At 39.0% G+C, this 21975-nt stretch overlaps 1 protein-coding gene across 3 annotated transcripts in view; it reads left to right on the plus strand.

Moving 5' to 3' along the window:
* Positions 1-21975, plus strand: part of TRIO (trio Rho guanine nucleotide exchange factor) — a 243428-nt gene that overhangs the window by 161956 nt on the left and 59497 nt on the right. For all 3 annotated transcript variants that reach the window (XM_040074368.2, XM_058422546.1, XM_058422547.1), the window contains exons 31-34: positions 2537-2638; positions 4771-4913; positions 5512-5611; positions 13669-13912. In XM_040074368.2, the coding sequence (XP_039930302.1) occupies positions 2537-2638; positions 4771-4913; positions 5512-5611; positions 13669-13912 (589 nt within the window). The remainder of the gene's footprint in view (positions 1-2536; positions 2639-4770; positions 4914-5511; positions 5612-13668; positions 13913-21975) is intronic.

The raw sequence follows: 21975 nt of genomic DNA on the forward strand, positions 1-21975 counted from the left end.
CAATACAGTTCTGCAAATAGAATTATACTACTTAAGATCTACTGAAAAGATGTAAAGGCAGAAATGTTTTTCTTCCCATCTTAAAAAAAAAAATATAAAAACAACACCAAAAAAAAACCCCAACCCCCCCAAAAACAAACAAACAAACAAAAAAAAAAACCCAGAACAACCAACCCCCCCCCAAATAACCACCCCCCCAAAAACAAACAAACAAACAAACAAAAAACAAAACAAAACAAAACCCCACAAACCTCCACTGCTGCTTTCCTTATCTCTAGCGTGTATGCTTTACAAAACTCTGGAATTCACACCCTTACCTTCCTATCTTGTTGGATGACTTGGGTGAGAACAGTATTCACACTCCATAAGTTTAGGTAGCCGAGTGTCAAGAAAGTCTCCCATGGCTTGCTCTGCATCTGTCGAAGGCAAGATTAGCTTTTATACCAAATAGATCAGAGCAAGTACTTGAAATTACTTCCCTTCTCAGAAACACACTCTAGAAAACATTATGCTTGTATAGATCCTGTTGGGATATATAACTAAGTCCAGATGGTATAAATACTGAGACTTTTCTCCATGCTTCTGTTCCTTTTCTTTCATTCATTCCATCTTCCTACTTCTGTGTCCAAGCTGGTAAAACAGGTTGGTGAAGAAAAAACACTCTTTTTTCCATATCTTTCTTTGCATATTCTGTCACTTCTTTCCATCACTTGCTTTCCTTCCTGGTACTAAATAACTAGCAGGTAACACAGCTGCAGCTGTTTGTTGATCACACCTTTCTTTGGTGCTCTTAAGAACCCAAAATTAAAAAAAAATTGCTGGTATATTGGAGGATATTAATAGCTGCCAAGGGATTATGTGTGGGAGAGGCGACAGAACTTAAAATCAGTCCTGTAAAATTGTCATGTCAGTTCCTCCGGCAGGAATTTAGTAATTTAGCCTAAGGTCTTAGAGAAGCTGATGGAAATCTTGAAGACTTATTGTACCTCATTTTTAAAATACAAGGATTCTTTCTGTTGTCATATTCTATCTGATAAAATATCCTGTAGTGCAGTTTACTGTTGTAGCAGCTCTTCCACTTTGGTCTTTAGAAGAGGCATGTGTTGAAAGCATGCATGTTGATGGGGGCTAAAGATCTTTTTTGTATGCTACCCTGTGACTTCTGGAAGGTGGCTTTACAAAAACAAGGTCCTTCTCTTTGCTTTGGGCATGATGACCATCAGGGTTTCCCCCACACAGGATACTCAATGGCATAATATATATACAAGTGGCAGAATGTGTTGATGAACTCCTTTGGCAAGAGATTAAGTGTCCAAGAGCAAATGCCTGAAGAGGGCTGTGGGAAAAAAGGCAAGCAGGTATTGCTTTGACAGAACACTCTCCCAGTCATCAGTAACTGGCTGTTTGGGAGCTTCCTCACCTCAGTGTGGTTTCCATGGATCTGGTAACCCACAATGATTTCTGTTCTCTGAGCCTCGTGTCAGCCTTTTAGCGTTGGCAGTGTCCTTTGCAGAGCCATGTTGCACAGCTGCCTATTGGGCAAAGACAGCTATGGAAGGTAGATGTTGGGATGGGATTATTTTAGAAGAAAAAAAACCAGAAAAGCTTTCAACCACCAGGCAAAAAAAAAATCCCCAAGTCGGCATCTAAATGAGACAGGAAAAAAAGTACCTTTACTCAGGTATTGGGTATCCAGCATCTCCTGTGTTGAAGTGTGTACGTGCTAATAATGATGTGTATGAGAGGAAAAACACAGCTTCTAATCATGTGAGAATACTTAGCAGATGTTGGGGAGTGAGGGTTCTTTTAGTTTGAACTGTATTTCTTAGTTTGTAAATTTTTTTTTGGAACATGCCCTGTATGAATTAAGTGGAAGCCAATTCACATGGGTGAGATGTTGTTCCAGTCAGAAAGGAAAAACATTTTGGATAATAATTTGCTATTAAGGTCTGACATTAGAACATTCCCAAAGACTGATTGCTCATGTAGTTGTCTCACAAAATTCTCAAGGGAAACTGCATTTCTGAATTATTTCATCTGTTTCAGATGGAAGGAAACACACTAGCAAAGGCTCATTTGACAGAAAAGAAACCAGAGTTTTAGAAGATATCTAGAGAATTCTTAAGCATATCTTATCTGAGAGAAAGCATACAAATCAGTAAATAGGGAGTGTTCTCCAATGGAAATGAACAGGGAGAGAAGCCAAAACTTAATTTTTGCCAAGAATCTTCTTTTGAGTTATGAGGCTTTTCCTGTAAAGTCTAAAAACTAAAATAAGCAATTTGGTATTCAGATTGTAAGTGTTATTGTTTATTGTCACTTTATAGAAAATACTGTTAAGCTTGCGGTTCTTGCTTTTTTGAAAAAACCTCACCACTCCCACCAGAATAAAGGATTCTCTCTAGCGTATGAGGTAGCATTAAGCTTCTGAAAATCTCTTTGCATAGCAGTGCTCAGTTTTGTAGATGATTAGCATGCCTTTGTGGCTTCTTAGAAAAAATGCTTTGTGGTCCTAACAAATTTTTCTTAATTCCAGACTTCCGAACTGGGTGTCACAGAACATGTAGAAGGAGACCCCTGCAAGTTTGCTCTGTGGGTTGGAAGGACACCAACTTCAGACAACAAAATTGTTCTCAAGGTAATTTTAGCAGATGTGCTTTAAGTCTATAGCAAGTCTTATGGTTGTTGTTGATAATTGTTGGGAAAGCAAGGAGTGATTTCCTGCTTTGAGTGGGACAGCTGCTGACAGATCATTTTCTTTGTGTTTGTAGAGGTGGTGTATATATATCTAACTCATGTGGCCTGAGAACAGAGGCAAATCTTTGTAGCCTACTGAAGGATTAGACAAACCTGCTTTCAAAAATCATAGTAGGGAGAGGTTTGATCCCATGGAATTCCACAAGCTTGAAGACTTCAGCAGTTAGCTGACAGGGACCTGGTGCCATAAAGAAATGATGGCATCAGTGTTAGCTTTCACACTCAAGTCATTGCTGCTTTTTGGCAATGCTGTTTTTCATGACCCAAATTTTTATGCAGTAAACAAACACTGCAAAAAAATTTTATGCCTTTCTGTGGGCTACTAGTTTTTCTGAAGCTACTTCCCTTTGGATGAAAGTGCATGTAATGCCTATGAATTTTGTGTCTGGGCAAGTAACAGGTGTCAGTAGTGCTCTTTGCCTAGCTAGAAGAATGGCTAAATTAATGTTTTCTGTGATTATGTAACCTGGGACTCCTCCTCAACTAAAGAACCTGTTTTGTAATACCATAAGCAGCTAATGGATAATTTTGCATATTTTGAGGAGCTCTGTTGAGCTAAAACAAAGTTAATCTTCCCATTCCACAGGTTAATACACCTTCTATATTGTTTGTGATTTCATATATATTCATAGTGAATACTCAATAATGTCACTTAAAAATGGTCTCTCCTATTTACATGGCAACACTCAAATTTGTATCTTTTCATCCTGAAAAAGGAAACAAAAGCTTACATTATCTTTCTGGCAGCAGTCAAGGAATGCAAGGAAATGTAACACTTAAATGTAACATTAATACATACTCGACTTTCTTCCAGTTTTAAGGTTCCCATAATTTCACAGGCAATGCTTTGCAGCCTGAAATGATCCTCCCAGGGCAGAGCAGAATAAGAGGTTTTAAGGGCCCTCTACGTAAGATCACTTTAAGATGCTTGTGTTCTCTGCTTTACTTAGTGCATAGGATATTTAGAAAACGTCTATGATACATCGAGCTCTTCAACAGTTTTGTAGACTTTGTTTGGTTTTGAAGCTGGAAAGAAGCGATTCCTTACCTCATTAATATTAGAAATAAATTCCATTAAAAACTAAATAAAATATTTTTAAAAGGTCATGTTTAGTTTCTTTTCCTAAATGTTTTAGTTTGTAAAAGAAAACAAAATTCTTTTTCCTACCTGTCCATCTGTTTCGACAATTTTCTTCATCCCTTTAGAATTCATGGTTATTATATATTTATAATATATTAAATATTTATAATAAGTTTGAAGCCAGTTATTTCAGGAGACAGCAATTTAGAGAAGTAGTATATAATTAAGGAAATTATATATAATAATTTCTTTAGACCTGCAATAATATTTATATTTAGTAGCATTTCAGGTGCAGGGTTAAATTGGACTAAGCAATCAGACTACAAGTCAGGCAGGTGGATAACAAGTAATTTCTGGAATATTTAAAAAAATGGGTATGCTGCAGGCAGTAATTAAAATACAATCCCTAAATTAGCTTTTTGCCTCGAGATATGTATCAAAAAGTGGGAACAGTAATACATGAAATGTGTTGACAAAGTGTATGTGTTGCAGTGAAAGTAAACTTTTTTGCCACTAATAGTCGATTATTATTATTATTTCAAATTAGAATTAACCTAAAAGGTCGGGTGAGTTTAAAATACCAGTATTCAAGGTGTTATAACTGGAATTCTCCAAGTAAGTCAATCCACCCTACCTCACATGAGATGCATACAGGACTTTAGTCATCAAGTTATAAAAGTAAACTCTGAATTAATGTTAAAATGTTTCTTAGATTATCAATATTAATAATGTTGAGAGGTGTAAAGTAGTGTTGGTGAGTCAAAATTAAGACAGCCAGCTAGAATTTCCTTTTCTCTGTTCAGGTTTTCAGAAATTTTTCACAAAGTCATTCTTTATGGGTTCCTCTTTGTGTTTATTAGCTGACTGTGTATGTGGATCTACTCAGCCATAATGGTCCATTGTGGGCATTTTGTTTCTTTTGCATATCAAAGGCATCCAGTATAGAGAATAAACAGGACTGGATCAAACACATCCGGGAAGTGATACAAGAAAGGACTATTCATCTGAAAGGAGCATTGAAAGAGCCCATCCACATTCCCAAAACTGCACCAACAACAAAACAGAAAGGAAGAAGGTAAGTAGCATTTCAAATAATCAGAGATCTCTAAGTACACAACAGTGCTCTTTCCTCTGTAGTGCTGAATTTTGGATGACTTTCAGTGAATTGGACAAAAGCAAGAGTCGTTTTGTCCAGCTTTATCTTATCATGAATTTACAGTTTCCTGCAGTGCTGAATTTGTTGAGATTTCTGCTCTGAACAGTCCCTGACTTGTGTAAGTGAGCCATTACAGAAGGGATTTGGAACTACAGTACAGGATAGCTGTACATTTTAGATTTTTGCAGTTCTGCTTGTGTTATTCATGTCCTTGGTTTTCCTTGTATGAAACTTGAAATGTGTGACCAAACGGCATCCTTGCTAGCTTTGGCTAAGTGACTGTGCAAGTTTGTTGCCATATTTCTGGCACACTGGTTGTTGCCTTAATTCTACATGATGTATGACTTGCAAATGAGTCTGTTCTCTTATAGCAGAGAACAGAATATTAAGTACTGGGTATTTGATTCTTTCATCAGTGAATTTGGTGTCTGTTGCCACGCTAGGAGTGTCTCGCTTTGTAAACTAACGTGTTACAAACACAGACCTACTCTTGTAATGAAAACTGAATTCTTTGCAGAGATGGTGAGGACCTGGACAGTCAGGGAGAGGGCAGCAGCCAGCCTGATACTATTTCAATTGCCTCACGAACCTCCCAGAACACGCTAGACAGTGATAAGGTAAGTTTCCCAGGCATTGTTCTGTGCTGAGAGCAGATGATTTGTCCTTTAGTGTGAATTTGTACCCAGGATTAGTCCTTAGTACCTTCAGAGGAGAGGCATGGAAATATTGTCTCCTAAAAATAGCTGTCTGCAATAGAGAAAATAACTTGATACCAGGGGAGAGCAGGAGTGATTGTTTAAATCTAATAGGTCATGAAGAGATTATGTTTGTGCCAGTTTGAAGCCATTTTGGTCCCCTCTGTTCTGCAGTTTGCTCAAAGATTTGACCCAGTTTAACAAGAGAGTTTTATTTTCCATAAAATTTGATAGTGATGCACAGAATTTTTCTCGATGTTAATCTCAGCCTCCCTGAAAGCATACCATCTGCTTTTCATGTTGGCTTGAGGCTGGTGATTGCCACAGAGGTACTGTTGTAAAGGAGAAGTACTCTCCAATGTTTATGGGTTAGAAAGTAGGTGTTCACTTTCTGCATGAAAACTGATGGAATCATCCAGAAGTAACCCGCAAAACTGTCATTTCATACTAGTGCTGGTGTTTTCTTTCCTCCGGCTCTGCCTATAGATTCTGGCTGGCTCCTACCATAAGGATACACAGCCAGAGTTTCCCCTGAGTGGAAGAAAGATACGTGTCAAAAGGATAAAATTTTTTCTGAAATGTGTGTGTTACTTGGAATTGAAACAAGAATTTTGGCAAGTGAGAACTGTTAGGACCCCAGAGGGAGGTAGAGGTGGATAATAAAAGTTTATCAAACAGAAGAATGAATTGAAACACTGAAGATGCCTAGCAAATTACTTTAAAGTTTGATTAGGGATTTCTGGTCAATTACCTCCTTGTGTAAAATTGTTCCGATGAACCATTCAAACTAGGCAGATAAGTAGCCAGTATTCTTCAGGGTAGCTAGGTGAATAGATTTTCAGAATAATATTTTGACCATTCCCATCGTCACCTAAACTCAGTGAGTTTCCTCTATTTTCACATGTTGCTCAAACCCTATAGTTTGATTTTTCCATGTAGAGAAGCCGACAGGAGGAGGAAAATAATAGGTGCTTAGTTTGCTCTTGTATTTATCAAAAACAGCCTATGTTTTGACTTTGTGCATTTGTACTGAAGTTGGTCTGTAGTTTTGATAGTGGCTTCTTCTAGAGATAGCCGTGAGAAAAACAGTTGGTTAGAGGAAGAAGAACTCTCTTGATGACTTTTGTTTTGCTGTCTCATTCTTAGCATTCTTACTTAACTCGGGATTTAAAACATTGAGTTTTGTATGCTAGCAAACAGTTCTTGGGGGAAGAGTTTAGGTAACACGTGACGCCCAGAAGCAAGACATGCTCTCAGTGATTTCCCTGGTTGTTGGCTAAGACACGAAGCTGTGTGCACGCAGGCTGGAGGTGATGCAGTGCACCCATCCCTGCCGTGCAGAGCCATCGCCCTTCTGCGCTTGTGATGCGCTGTTCGCTAGGGTGACGGGCACGGTTGTCTCCTGATGCCCTTCACAGTCATCGTGTGAGAATGGCTGAGAAAGGTGGCCAAGTAGAATGCCCTCAGGATTGTTTTCCAGTCTGACATGAGGAGGAGTCTGACCAGCAACCTGTTTGACAGGAGCTGTAAGTTGAAAGAAAGGAGGAATGGAAGGAAGGAGAAATGGAGAACAGTTTTCAGTATTTTCCTGACAAATTTTAAGGGAATTATGTGTGATTAGTGACTGTAGTGTTGTTTTTAAAGTATTTTTGAGATCTTGCATTTGTGTATAAAATTTTTTTAGACTTTTCTTTGCCAAGAAAAACAAGCTGATGACTCCCTGGAAGTTGCTTATGCTGTATGTTGTATGTCCAAGGAAGGAATTTACTATTGTGCACTTCTAAAAAGTGTATGCATAAGCAGTGTAGCTTTATATAATGTTTCTGTTGTATGCTTTCGTTGGCTAAATACATTGAGAAAATCTTTAAACAGATTAAAAATACAAAATAAAAATCATTAAGGAGCAGTAACAGGAAGGTGGCCAGTGAAATCTCTAGGGTGTCTTAACACCGTTGCTGAGTCTGAGGTAATCTCTCACTTTGGATGTTGAAAATTCATTAGCTGCAGTCAACTTGGGGTTTAAAATCGACTCTGTTTTCTTAGCCTAGAAGCTTGAGGTGTGTGTGTGAATGTCTTACGGAAACAGAGTAAAACAGTTGTACAGATTTAAAGTGCCGTTGATGTGGTTAGCCAGAGGAAGCAGTGAAGTCCTTGGTCAAATTTGGGGCATGTAGCTAACTGAGATGGGATTCCAAATCAAGAAACATTAAAAATATCAAGCAATTAAAACCAGTAATAATGAAGTACTAGAAGTGTTTAGTGCTTTATTACATATTAAGCTCTTGCTGAACATTTTTCTGTTCACGTGTATCTGTCATTGAGGTTAAGAAAAGACAAAAAATATCAAATAATATCGTATTAATCAACAGCCAAGTAAAACCATTCTTTTACTTCCTCCAATTATATGTTCAGACATATCATTCTTTTAAAATAAATGTTTTGGTTAGAAGTGCTAAACTGTTACACAGGGAGTATATCAAGAATGAAGTCCTTTATTCAAGTGTCAATATTCTTTCTCACCTTCTCAGAGATATACTTTGAAAGAGCTGAAAATCCTTAACCTTGATATTAAGTGGTTGAATATTGTCCAGACAAACTTCTTTACTTGCATCCTATTTTCTGAACATAATTGGAATTGCCATAACAACAGAGAATAACTTCATGATTAGCATTTTTCTTCTCCACCCTTGCTTTTTGGGCTAGAATTTTAGCTTTTGATTGCTGGCTCATTTGTTGCAATGCTGCTTTTCAGTAATGACGGGGATGATGCAATAGACCATATGTTTATAAAGCTGACATTGACATCCTTCCCAGCTTCATGTCATCTGAAAACAGTGTTGGAAGGCAGAATTAGAATTCAGAATAATCTTGGCAATGGGAAAAATTAACTGGCAAAATGCTGTGCAATTTAATAGGAACACGTTTGAGCTTATATGAAGAGGTGGAAATAGTTAAATACTAATGAAAACAGTGAGAATCTTGACCAGTTTTTGAGAGAATGATTGAGAAGATACAGAGGCTCACAGTATGTTTATTATTTAGCTATGTAATGCATCTGGGAGGGTGAGGGAAGCGGCGATATATTGGCTTGTAGAAATGGCATGTGGAGGACACAACATTCTTTCCTCAGAACTCTTAAGGCTTACATTAGACACTGCATCCAGTTTTGAGTAGGGTTTTGGAAAATCAGTGGTCCATCGGAAGAATTCTGAGGGGAAAAAAGAAAAAGACTGATTAGAAGTCTACTAAACCTAACTTACAGGGCAAGGTAAAGAATTGAGGCTAACAAGTCTAAAGGGAAAAAAAAGGAGGAAGAACTTTATGTCTTCAAGTGGGGGAAAAGGCTATCTTACTAAACAGTCTTTTACCTTTATTTTAAGTGTGTGGGATGAAATCAAAGGCCGTATTTTTAAAAAAGATTGCAATAATACTTTTTATGGGTATGAAAATATGAAACCCTAGAGCAGAGTAATTGTGAAGGCTGGGCAATCTCCATAACTGGAGTTCTTTGAGAACAGTTTGGATAAATGTTAAGGATTCACACAGATGTGGTTGTGTGGTTGATCATGCTCTATAGGAAGGAAATGAAGTGGACTAGGTAATTTAAGATCCCTTTCTGGCCTTTTTTTATTATCATGGGCTATCATATTGCAAGACATGCTAAATATTTGCATCAATAGCACTGACCCATCCTGAAGCATTGGAAGGTATAATGGAATCCGGGAGGAAATGCAGAATTTTTGAGAGAGAGATTTCTAGCCCATCCAAGCATCTCAGTTTCCTGCATGAGTGCTCTTATTGTACCCTTCTCAGTAAATATTTTGCCCTTCACCTTTCAAAGCATTCCTTCCATTCACATTCTGTAGGTGTGTAGCCAGCATTTTAGGTGGTTAATGGTTATAAGATATTCTTGGACCATTCATTTGGCCTTTCATCAGCCTCATCTGATTTTTAACATTATCTTTTGAACTTGATCCAGTGCACAGGAAATTAAACAGGGAGGCTGAAGGAAATTGTGTAGGTCTGATAGGTTTTTTTCATGCGTTTGTTCAGTGATCTGGTAGAAACATGAAATAATCCAAAGTAGTATTTTGATGTCTGAGAACATGAGAGGCTTTTAGAAGAAGAGCTGTCACAGATTGCTATCCTAAATAGTAGGAATCATGCTAGCTGCTGTGGGTGGTCAGTAGAGCAATCTTTTATTTTTAAGAAATTGTCTTTTGTGCCCAGCTGGTAACACTTTGTATTACTGTCTGTGTGAAGTTGTATTTCATTTTCATGCTTCTTTAAGCTTGTGTGTAGTTCTTTGAAAAACAGAAAAAGGACTGAAGCAGCAGGAGACAACCAAGTATTTAGTTTCTGCCAGCTGAGTCTCCAGGAGAGAAAAGGCTCCAATCAGTAGAAAAAAATGTTAGTAAAAAGCAGACATGGCTCTGAGTACACACCTCTTTTCAGAGTCAGAAACCAAGTCTGGACAGCTACCTTGTCAAAGCAAAATGCTCTTTACTTGAGGCAGAATTTTTATGCTGTCCCATCTCTTTTCTCCCAAAGTGCGCTCGTTTCCATTTTAAAAGGGGATTAAAGATTTTCATGCTTAAAATAGCAGAGAAATCTTGTTAGCTTCTCTTTGCTTTCCTTTCTTCTTAATGTAAAATTACCATGGAAAATTAAATTTCATTTGCAGTCCTGTGAGGATGTCGTATGGCCTGATAGAAAGGCTCTTGAATATCTGGTCAGTCGTGATGCTTGCAGGTGGGGGTGGCAAGGTGGACTTAGTGTGGTGTCTCTGACCTCAGCAAACCTATGCTGAGAACGTACTCAGCCAGTTCACGTGTTTGTGTAGTTTCATTTTTTTCTTTCTCCCTACAAGCGACAGTGACTAAAAGGCCCCAGAGAGGTGAACGTAGATGGTTAACATTAATTTCAGCAACTGCTAGGCACTACGTCCCATGATAAGCTATTTAATTAAACTTTGTGCCTTTCTTAATCTGCAGTTCTGTTTCTGTCTGGCTTTTGTTTCTCATCTCATCTCTGTCTCTCCAGTTTCCATGTTTCAGACATAGCATCATTTATTTTTATCATGCATGATTTATTCAGTTTACATAAAAAGTTTCTTGAGATGGATGAATAAAGTATATAAAGCCTTCGTTCAGCCTAAATTTGGATTTTGATGGTTTGTAACTCTTTTCCCTTCAGTGCAAGTCAGTCTCCCAGTTTCTGCTGTGCCTCTTGCTCTTCCCTCCAGCTAGCCTGGAGAGCCTTGCCAAAGCTGTCCAGCAACAGCTGTTGAGCAATGCTCTTAATCACAGACACTCCCTGCTGTCCAACTGCATTTAATCAGTGTGAAAGATGAAACTGCTTTCAGAAAGTGTGTTATGGGGAGAAATGGAGCCATGAAACAAAGAGGAAAGAAGCGTTTCCTAACCACTGCTGTAGTAGCAGAAAGAAGGGAAGTTAACCCTAAGGAAGGGAAAATTGGTAAATGCCTTTTTTTGCTCAGCTCTCTAAAGTGCCATATGTGTGTGCTGGGTACAGAGGTCATTCTTTTCGGTGTCTTAGCAGTAGTGGGGAAGTTTTGCGCTAAGTTGCATGTAACAGCGTAAGTGCACCTTGATGAGGATGGTGTGGATCTAACAAGAAATGTCTTACATACTATACTGAAGTGTGAATGAGTGTTGGATTTCAGTGGAATACTGGCCAGCTAGGATATTGATTACCACATTGTCCAAAGAACTAGGAATTTTGTGTACTTTGGCCATCAGACATGGCCACTGACAGCCTTAATTTGCTTTTTTCTTTAGCTTAATGTTATGTAAAATACTTAGAAAACATGAAATCTGAGATCCTACTTTTTTTGTTTTATTAGGGGAAGGAGAAGAAAGAACAACTATATTACCAAAACATGTGGCCATTGCACCAGTCACAAAAAATACACCTTAATCTCTTATTTCTAGGAAGTGAAGGGTCAGGAAAGCAAAAAGAGCACCAAAGATAAGCTCCTGTAGATATTTAGGAGGAGATTTAAGGATGAGATGCAGTTTCTGGAAAGTGTCATCTTGTTACTCTGCTTGCACTGGATGGGATATGGACTCGTGAGAAAAATTTGGTCTGCCCTGGATACCTTGAGAAGTCATACTTCATCAGTTTTTTCGCTAGTCCCCATCAGGCATACAGATGGTTTCAATTGTTTCTGAGTTGGTCTGACAAAGACTGTAACATAAATCAATACCAGAAAACAAGGGAAAGCTCTTTACTTTTTCCCCTTTGCATAGCTTTGCATGGACTAGAAAGGGGAGTGTAAGGAAACACTTTAATGAGGGAGGAGGTAACATGTTTTGAAGATGCACCCCTCTGTAATTTGGGGCTGTCCAAAGAGACAGGGTAGAAGCAATGGGATTAATTTTTAGCCTGTATCTAAACAGGTACAGCCTGATTTATCTTCCTTAAACACTAGATGTATGAGGGTTTTCTGCCCTTCTTGGCCCCAGCATTCCCTCAAGAAAACTTCTGCTCCTTTGTAAGCACTCGAAAGCAATGCTAGCCAGTGAGATTAGCAGGCAGATACCATGGGAAAGCTCTGGAGTTTCTGTAGCCCATCTCCTAGGAGTTATGTTCTGTCATTTGTTGCAGACTCGAGGAAGAGAAGTTTGGAATTGTCCTTTGATTCTTACTGGGATTTTGCTGGTTTTGTCATTTGCTCTGAAATTCTTGCTTGATAACAAATAGCGTTCTCCTAGAAATGTTTCTGTCCAGTGTTTCCATTCCAGGCTTGTAATGAAATCTAATAAATAAGAAACAATGCAGCCTCTTATCTGCTGTTTCTGAAGCTCATGGGATGTAGCTGGCAGCCATGAAACTATCAAAAGCAACTTCATCTGTGCAGTGTGTTGGTGTGGCACTTGGTTCTTCCACTTGCTGCTGGAACTCTCACAGGGTATTGGTCCTCCTTTGTCATTGTAGAGCATTGCAAGATTACCTCACTGAGCTGAAGGAGTTTACTGGCCTGGTTCAAAATTCACAGAAGCTGAATGCCAGCTGAGATCTGGTATGAATATTGCGCTGAAGCAGGCAGAGATACAGAAATGCTCACACATGAAATACTGAAGTAGCCTGGAATGCTATTGCTGTAAGGAAGAAGGAATTCTAGGGCTGCTTCCTTAAGTTGGATGGGTGCTTTGGCACTGAGCAATCTTGGGAACTTTGCAGAGTTCTGATAATAATTTTCATTTCACATCAAAGCAGATGAAACTATCAAAGAGAGGAAACTAAAGCTTAGGCAAAGTTATTCAAATGAAGCGTTTTGAAGAGGGGGAGGAAAACCATAAGCTTGCATGCTTTTAATTCAAGTTTGTGCAGTTTTATTTGGGGAAACCAGCAAAAATGGGAAAGTTGTAAGCTTTGTGTGAATTTTCTGTTAAATAGTAAAGTATTTGGGAATGTTTTGTGAAGAACTTGATGCTGACTTTACCATTGTGTATGATGTGTCCTGGATGATTTTATTACCAGTGTGTGTAAACTGTGAGTCCGGTGGGAATAAGGCAGTAAGTTAATTTGAAAAACTAGCTCTTTCTCTCTTGAATTTGAAAGGTAACAAAGCTCATGAGTGACTGTATTTAGTGATATCTGACCTTTTTTTTTGCTAATTATCACACATAAAATATATTCAGAAGCGACTGCTACTTCAGCTTTTGGGATAAGGAGCAGTCTAGCAAGAAAAGCTGCTTGAATCCTCCGCCCAGCACTGTCACAAGCAGCGTGCTTTGAACAATAGGCAGAGACAAGCAGAGTTAGAAATCTGTTCTAAAACGACCGAACTGCCTGGTTTTGAAACGCTCACTTCTTGATGCGGAAAGTCCCAGAAGCCTGCTATCTCATCCAAAATACAAATCCTGCCAGCAGTCCTAAATAGGTAACGGTGCGTGACGGAGGGTTTGATCACGAGCGTTCATCTGGCTTCTCCTTGTTTTCTCCCCTCACAGTTGTCTGGTGGGTGCGAGCTGACGGTGGTGATCCACGACTTCACCGCCTGCAACAGTAACGAGCTGACCATCCGCCGCGGGCAGACCGTGGAGGTGCTGGAGAGGCCCCATGACAAGCCCGACTGGTGCCTGGTGCGAACCACGGATCGGTCCCCAGCTGCGGAAGGCCTGGTCCCCTGCGGGTCCCTCTGCATCGCCCACTCTCGCAGCAGCATGGAGATGGAGGGCATTTTTAACCACAAAGGTAAGGAGCGACGGGCGCAGAGTCTTGACGTCGGCAGCGCGAGTTTTGGGTAACGGGGAGAACCGTGCGTATGGCAGCTTCGGTGTTCCTGCGCCGCCTCGTTTGCAGCAGCCACGCTGTCTTTTCCAAGAATAAGCAGTTGGCGGTTCTGGGTTCAGTCCCAAGGGAAAACGTGGCTGAAGATGGGGAAGAGGTTTAAGCAAATTATATCGTGGTGAAGAGTTATATATCATATTAGATCAAGCTGCAGTGATAGGAAAAACTGTACCTGAGAAGTGCTGACAGTGAGGAGGGAAGAAAATCTCTGGCATGGATTATCACTGTTTCCTGAGATACCCCGCAGTAAGAAGTCATGAAGGTTCAGCCACGGAAAGGGTAAATACACTCATCCATATGCCCTGGCAGAGGAATTGTTCATTTGGACTTCTGTATTTTACTTAACTGAGCTTTTCAGAGTAGCACTGGCACACTTTTTCCCAGAGCATCTCTGAAATCTTTGGGTTTTTTTTTCAGATGCATGAAAGAATATTACGCTGAAGGGTGCAAGAAAAATCTGATGATTTTTTGAAAGATTTTAGGATTTTAGTGTGCTGTAAAGTTTGGGCTCTGTATCCAGGCTCAAAGACTTGATTGTTATTGGAGAAAATGCTTGCTGGCCTCATTTGCAACTACTTGAGTTTGTTGGCTGTGAACAGAAAGAAATGTGAATTTATTTAAAAAAAAAAAGGGGGGGGCGGGGGGGTGGGGGATGGAACCAGAAAAATAGTTCATTAGAAGGCATTTCATCGCACATTATGGGAAAAGATACATTTCAAAGAGTTTGTTATTGGAGGTAGTAAGATTAGCAGACTAGTGATGTTGGGGAAAATTTGTCTTCCAAAACACAAAATTCTGGTTCTGGAAAGTTTTTCATAAACGTAACCACAATTTTTTTAATTACTCAGTCTATTCCAGCTATTGCAATTTTTCCCATTTTTTTTAAGACTGTATAAATATGCTTGACTAAAACAGGGGTGAGTCTCTGTTTTTTACATTAGGGGCAGGCACCGCAGGAACTTCCTGAATGCAGGGAGATTAGGGGCTGGGGGGGTGGGTGGGGGAGGGTAGTTTGAAGGGTTGAGCTGTGTAGTTTTGTCATTTTGTGTCCTACAATAATTTGGATAGGGAAAGCTTGCAGATGTTCTGATGATAAAATTGGAAAATGTAGTTGCGTAACACTAAAACTTTTCTTGTTGGACTAGGGGGTGAAATCTGGATTATTTTTTACAGCACTCAGTACTGATAGATCCAATTTCATTTGGAGTTTAGGGACTTCACCTTTGAATGCAGAGAATTTTATTAGGATAGATTGTACTGGACTACATATATATATACACACACACACACACACACACATATATATATATGTATATATACATACGTTGAGCCTGTCAGAATCCCAAGTTACAGACAGAGCTGGTTTTGTGTTTGAGAAGTTACTTTGATTAATCAAACTAGCGGACATGACCTGTATTGGTTTGTTGTTGGTTTGTTTTTTTTTTTCCTTTAGAATTTGTTTAGGGAAAATGGGGCTGAGCATTTCAAGGATACTTTACTTTGTTTAACATGGTGCTTTGAAGTAAAGAGGATTAATTAATCATATTAATCACGGACACTGAAGAAGAAGAGAAGGCCATTGCTAGACTGAGCATAATTTGCAGGGTTGAATGCAGCCCCAGAAGTGCCTTCTGTCTCTGCCACAGGCTTGCTGCAGGACGTTATGGTATGCCATCCTAATCCAAACCGATGAGAAGCAGCTGCTGATTGTTTATTCCCACATTGCTGGGTGTCAGGCTTAGGAAGATGGATATTTAATTTGTAAAGTTTCCCCTGCATGTGACTGAAGTGAGTGTGAACTGTCGTGAACATGCAAGCTGTTATATAATGTTAAATAGTCTGGAGGGGGCGGAAAAAAGGGTAGACAAGACACTTAAAACTACTGGATTTGTTTCACTTTGGTCCCTATCTCATCTTTCTATTGGTTGAAAGAGGTTGATTTCACTGATGGATTATAAAAATTAAGCAAAACCAGTGGAGTGCTTTGACTTTATTTTTCTCCCCCATAGTGAAAAGTACCTCAGACAATCCCACAAACCTATTATTCATTCTCAAGTGCTGCATTTGATTAAATAAAGCATAGGGGAATATGCTAATCAGAAGAATGGAAAAACAATAAGATGATCTCAGAATTGTTCATTGTGGGTATTGATAGAGGCATGAATTCCTAAAAAACAAAACAAATCCTCAAACAAAGAAGTGAGTGATTTACGTAATTTTAAGTCAATCCATGTTCTTGGGTGGATAATTTTTTATGTACTTCCTGGATTTATAGTACTTAATTATGTAACTTCAGTCTTTACAATAATGATTTTCTTTTCCTTTTGTGACAATAATTCAGTAAAACTTTCAGAGTTTTTGAGAGATTCAACAAATTAGATTTTTGAGGTCTGAAAATACATGTCCTGTGTGAGGCTTACAGTGTGAACATCAAGTTTGAGTAATTCTATACAGTTCATGGACTAAGTAAGACATGAGTCTCAAATTTTTGCATGTCTGACATGACAAGCTCTTGGGAGAGGCTGAGGAAAAGAGAGGGTTCAGGTATTGCAGGGGAAAGAAGGAGGTGGTCACACCATCAGAAGTGGTGGGGTTGGCTACTTGGATGTAAAGTGCCTAGCCCCTACAGATGGCTTGCTGAAAGGTTTTGCACTCCTTTCCTTATCTACAGACCCTACAGTTTTGATCTTTTCAACTGTGTTTATCAATAGCACCACTTGCCAACAAAACAGAGAAAAAAAAAAAAATTAAAAAAAGGAAAGCCACAGCAAATCAAAGGTGAAATGAGAGTCTGTGTTTTGAAATGGCAAACCTCTTGTAATTGACAGCTGGTTCTTATGGTGTGTCAAACCACATTTCATCACTAAGTACAGAAATGTTGGGTGATACTTAATGCCTTAAATAATCTCAGATTATTATGCAGAGTAGGAAAACATTCACAATTATTAAAGCAGAAAATATGTTCAGTGAGGCTTAGTTCTAACAGTTGATCTTGGTCATTCCTTGTCTGTCCACACATTATCTGTCAACCATGAAAGGTAATGTTGTTTTATTCTCATGTTAAAAGACAGCCACAAAAATGACCCTCATCAATTGCCTACAAGAGCAGGTATTACTTCTCCTCTAAGAATGTGTATTATCTAAACCATATAATCAGTATGAATGGATTAAAAAAACATACATTTACAATATCTTCAATCTCTCAAATTGTATGGTAGTTAAGGTAATGAACACTTTGTTAAGAATATGAGGAAAGCATTGCACATAAAAGATGTTCACTAGATGAATACTAGCTAAGAAGGAGAGTTGATTGCGGTTTCCTGACCGCTTGCTTGCTCTGCTGGATATCTAATCTATTTTTGCAAGTTATTTGGGTCATTTAATCAATTTGATGTGCAGTTCACAGATGAGTACATTTTTTAAAAAATCTAAATCTCTTTTACAATAGGGGGGAAAGGAGAAAAAAGTGAGTAGTGAAGAGGCTGAATAACAGTTGGTGCACTCTACAAAAAATAAATCACCAGCTCTGGAAGAACATGTTTTTCACAAGTAATACATAAGGCAACATTTTTTTTTTTTTGCAATGATTTCCCACATGTTTTTGGGTGTGGGGGAGAAAGATTGTTCCTGTTGTTTTATTTGGTTCTTCTCTCTTTTTTAACATCGGTTTCTTTTCATTCTACGGTACATCCTGTTTTATAAGCGCAGCTCTCTTTCTTTTCTTTACAGGGCATTTACACTGCCACAGAGCTTTGGGTAAAGGGCAGGGGACAGGATTCAGTGTAATGAAAATGAACATGCAGGCTCAGAAAAATTGGCAGCTATTTAAAATGGTTTGTGTCTTGCCTGTTTAGATCACAAGTTTACTGTCTTTTCCGAATCTGTGAGTACTTCTGAAGAATTTGTGATTGTCCATCATATCCGTTCCTTAGGAGCTACTGTTCGGGGAGATACAACGGCTGCAGCAAGCCTTTGCTTATTTGCTTACATTTATGTCTCCTTTAAGTTACAAGATTTTAGGGGGGACCATGTCTAATTGCCAATTCATGTTGCTATCTGTTGGTTTCAAAACTTGGCCACAGAAGCCTTTTGTTTACCTGAAGGTACCGAGTTTGCCTGTTTTGTACCATCACATAATCCAGGGATCTGTATAGGTTTGTTCAAATCTGAGAGGTAGGTGATGTCTTAGTAACATGGTGCCAAACCGCACACCGCTCACATACTGAATGCTGAGTTTTGATTTTACTCTGAGGATACTGTACTGACTGCAGCCATAAACACAGAAACATAGTCTCTCTCAAAGAATCTTAACATTATAAGGCAGATCAAATGTCTTTGCAAGACAAAGGTTGACAAATTTGTTCAAATATCTGTGTAATAATCCATTTTCTACACCTGCAAGATGGGAAGGACTTGTGTAAGGCCAATGTCAGAGCTCTTCTTGAAATGCTGTAGGGTCCCTCTCTTCAAGAATTAAGGAGGACAAAAATTGTGTGGGTGACCTAGAGATATTTCCCAAGAAGAGATGTTTTATAGCTGAGGCCACAAAATGGGCTAAAACAGTCTTGAATTTGTTACATAGAGTGAGCTTGCTGTCACACAACTGGATCCTATTCCGAATACCAGGAGAAGGGGAGAGAGTAGACAGGAGATGGGGAGAGAGTAGAGGTAAAATCTCATGTGTGATTGAGAGCTTTGAAAGTTATGATTGAGAAAGGGAGTGTTTCGTGTTGAATCTAAATACTGTTCAATACAGGAAGAGGAAGCTCTGTGTATCAGCAGGAGAATTTGATCCAGAAAAATGGGCGTTCAGCTTGAATAATTGAAGAAGGACTCCCTGTTTGTAGTGGAAGAAAAGAAGGATGACTTGGGCAGCAGCAATTGTTTGCTTAGGAGCAGAGGGAGGCTGTAGAAGGGGAGGATTTTCTGTTTTGAGACTGCAAGCAAGTGAAGCATAGGCCATGTGTAAGGAAAAAGGATCCCCACCCGTGGCTCCGAGCCAAAGCGCTGCCTGTGAGACTGCCTGACAGCGTTTGCAGCTGCAGGAAATGAGTTACAGCCCAGGCCAGAGGGGAAAGTAACTCCTGACAATGAGCTGGTGGGGTACGTGCTTTGCTGTGCTGCCTTGGGGCCAGGTGGCAGAAGGTGGGGACTGTAGTTTCCAGGGCACCAATCCAAGAGGGATCTGCTGCGGCTGCTACACAGACGGATGTGATTGCATGCAGAAGGTGATACAGAGAAGTATGTTGGAGTTGTACAAGATACCAAACCTTAATCTAAAAACTCTGTTTCTCGATGGATCAATTACCTCCCCATAAAACTTCCAAATAGCAGGCTGCCCATCCAGATAGCCAGCTGATAGAAAGGCTTTCGAGGAGCCCGTGAGAGGCAAAGCTGAGCAGTCAGTCGAATTTGACACTCCGCATGTTTTAATTAGGAAAAACATTGTAAAGGGCTGCAGTGTCAGTTCAACTTACTTATCAGCCAGACTTGAGCTTGAACAGAGATGCATGCATTTTAATAGCTGAAGTTCAACTTCACAATTACCGTTTGTTTTGAAAGTGTAATAAATCACAAATTTTCATTTAGTCACAAACATTTTTCCCAAAAGCATTGCTAGTCTAATAATGGTAAAGGTGGTTTGAATTTAGGTTGTATGCGTGTGATTTTTCTAACGTGTTCTCCTGCCTTAGTCCAGGTAAATAAAGGAGCTGCAGTATAATGCAAAACAAGATTTCTCTGTCGTCACTTTCCCACTTTGCGGTTTTAGTTGAGTTTGCAGTTAAAAACATCATCCGAGAGCAAGTAAACTTACATAAAATGTCAGCAGTTGACTGTGGTCCATTTTAGATAATAATCTTTGCATTGAGTTTTATAGCCAAACTGTGCCAGAGAGTCAGAGTTGATAGCCAAATTCTACTTGAGCCTTGATAAATAGTGAAGTCTCTATGAATTGCTTCCTTGGCATTGTGCAATCTTAAACTAGACAGGAGGTTCAGTGAATCTCACCATTTGAATCTCTAGACGAGTTCTCTCTAAGTCAAGTTCACATGTGCTCTGAAACATCATAGGACTGATTTCTGCATAAAGCTGCCTTTAACTCCTGCATTATTCTTTTATCATGATGCGGCCCAGGAAGACTTGTGAGATATGTCAGTATTTCCCATGCTGACTCTATTTGTGAGTGGAAGTATGTGGGTAATTTGTCTCTGGAGTTTTCGTACATAGCTAATGAAAGGACTTTGCCCTGTGTGAGAGCTCAGTATTATAGCTGAGAAAAAGAAATTTTTATAATGCTGGCTTGAATCTACTTTTGGTCCCAGACAGCTGCCAAATATATTTCTCTTATATATTGTAGTTGGAAAGGAAATTGGTGTATAGAAAGTATCTGCTTAGAACAGATGTATTTGCACAGCTGATCTTTGGGAGGTAGAGGGTGGGTATAAACCAGCAATTCAGATGGCTTTAGGTTTCCGAAGAGAGTTGTTATTTGCTTGCAATTAGCCTTTCTTTGACAGCAGTTTCTTTTTCTAACCAAGGTTAGAACAGAGCATAAACTCAAATCATATCCTGCAAATGTTGTTTCTGTCTTGCAATTGAAGAAATAATCCTGAAGTGTTGTTTGCTTTCCTTAACTTACAAGGAAACAACAACTCTTCAGTTGTAACAATTTTTTTAAAATTGCTGAAGTGTTCAGAATTACTTTGTGAGGGTGCTTTTGTTACCCATATTTTGCTTGCTGCTTTTTTTTTTTTAAGGAGCAGGCTAGAGCTGATGAGCTTGTGCACCTTTTGGGACATCCTCACATTACATTATATCACGTCATCTGTCATCATCACTGCCTGCAGGTGGAACCAGCAGGATTTAGGGTTCCACTGACTTCCTCCAATTCTGTTTTTTTGAGGAGGCTGCTGAATGTGTTCCGTTGACTTCATTCCACTTTTCCTGCAAATAGTAAAATAGCATGCGAAACTGGAAATGTTGTATTGCTTTTAACATAACTATCAGAAACTTTTTTGCAAATGCCTTTTATATCTCTTAAATTGTTGGCATTGTTATGCAATGTTTTGCTTCTATTTTGAGAGCTTATTCACTGACATAGGTATAATTAAAATTCAGGACATGCTTGTGTTTTCTCCTAGTTTTGAGTTGAGTACAAATAGTAAGATGTTTTCCTCTATCTGAAGCAACTATTGAACTTAATTGATTATTGTCCAACATGGTAACAAAAAAAGCAACGGAATTCTTAGAGCAAACTGTGTAAAAGAGGCTTTTGTGTTAAAAACATTTAATGATCCCAGAAAACATACTGATAATGCTATTCAGAAATCTGCAGTCTGCATATATAATGGTTAACCCCTATAGCAACAGAAGATATTTGCATAACTGACATGCAGGCATAAATAGTAAGGGTCATCTTAGATAAACTTGATATCAAATTATCCTTGATTACCAAAATCTTGTAATTTTTCTCTGTGGTTGTAAGCCAGCTGTGGCCAACCTCCATTTTATGGTTTACTGACCATTCACAGTGCAGCAGAAATAGTCCCTGTTACAAGAAGAGCTTAGAAGTATGTCAGATTTTCAAGAGCAGACTGGACAATGCCCCAAGTATGCTGGTCTGATCTCATAACTGACCCACCCTTTTGAGCAGAAGATTGGATTACATGGGTTTTTGAGGCCACTTGGAACTAGAGTTATCCTGTGATCCTATGGTAATAGAATTGCTAGTAAGGACTTGGTATGTTCTAAGTATTTCCTGCAGTCTTGGACTCCTCGTAGTGCCTTGGGGCTATCAGAAATGTTGAAGATTTTTACCCCCAAATACATTCATTCCACTAAGAAATGGGAAGGAATCAGACATAGTACTTCTCCTTCTGAAAAACTCCACTTGTGCTTGTTGTACTGTGCCGGGTGTGGTTATAACTTAATTAGGCATATGTTCATTTCTTACTATAAGCTTCAAA

Source organism: Hirundo rustica, chromosome 1 (genome assembly GCF_015227805.2).
Source record: "Hirundo rustica isolate bHirRus1 chromosome 1, bHirRus1.pri.v3, whole genome shotgun sequence".
Lineage (NCBI taxonomy): Eukaryota > Metazoa > Chordata > Aves > Passeriformes > Hirundinidae > Hirundo > Hirundo rustica.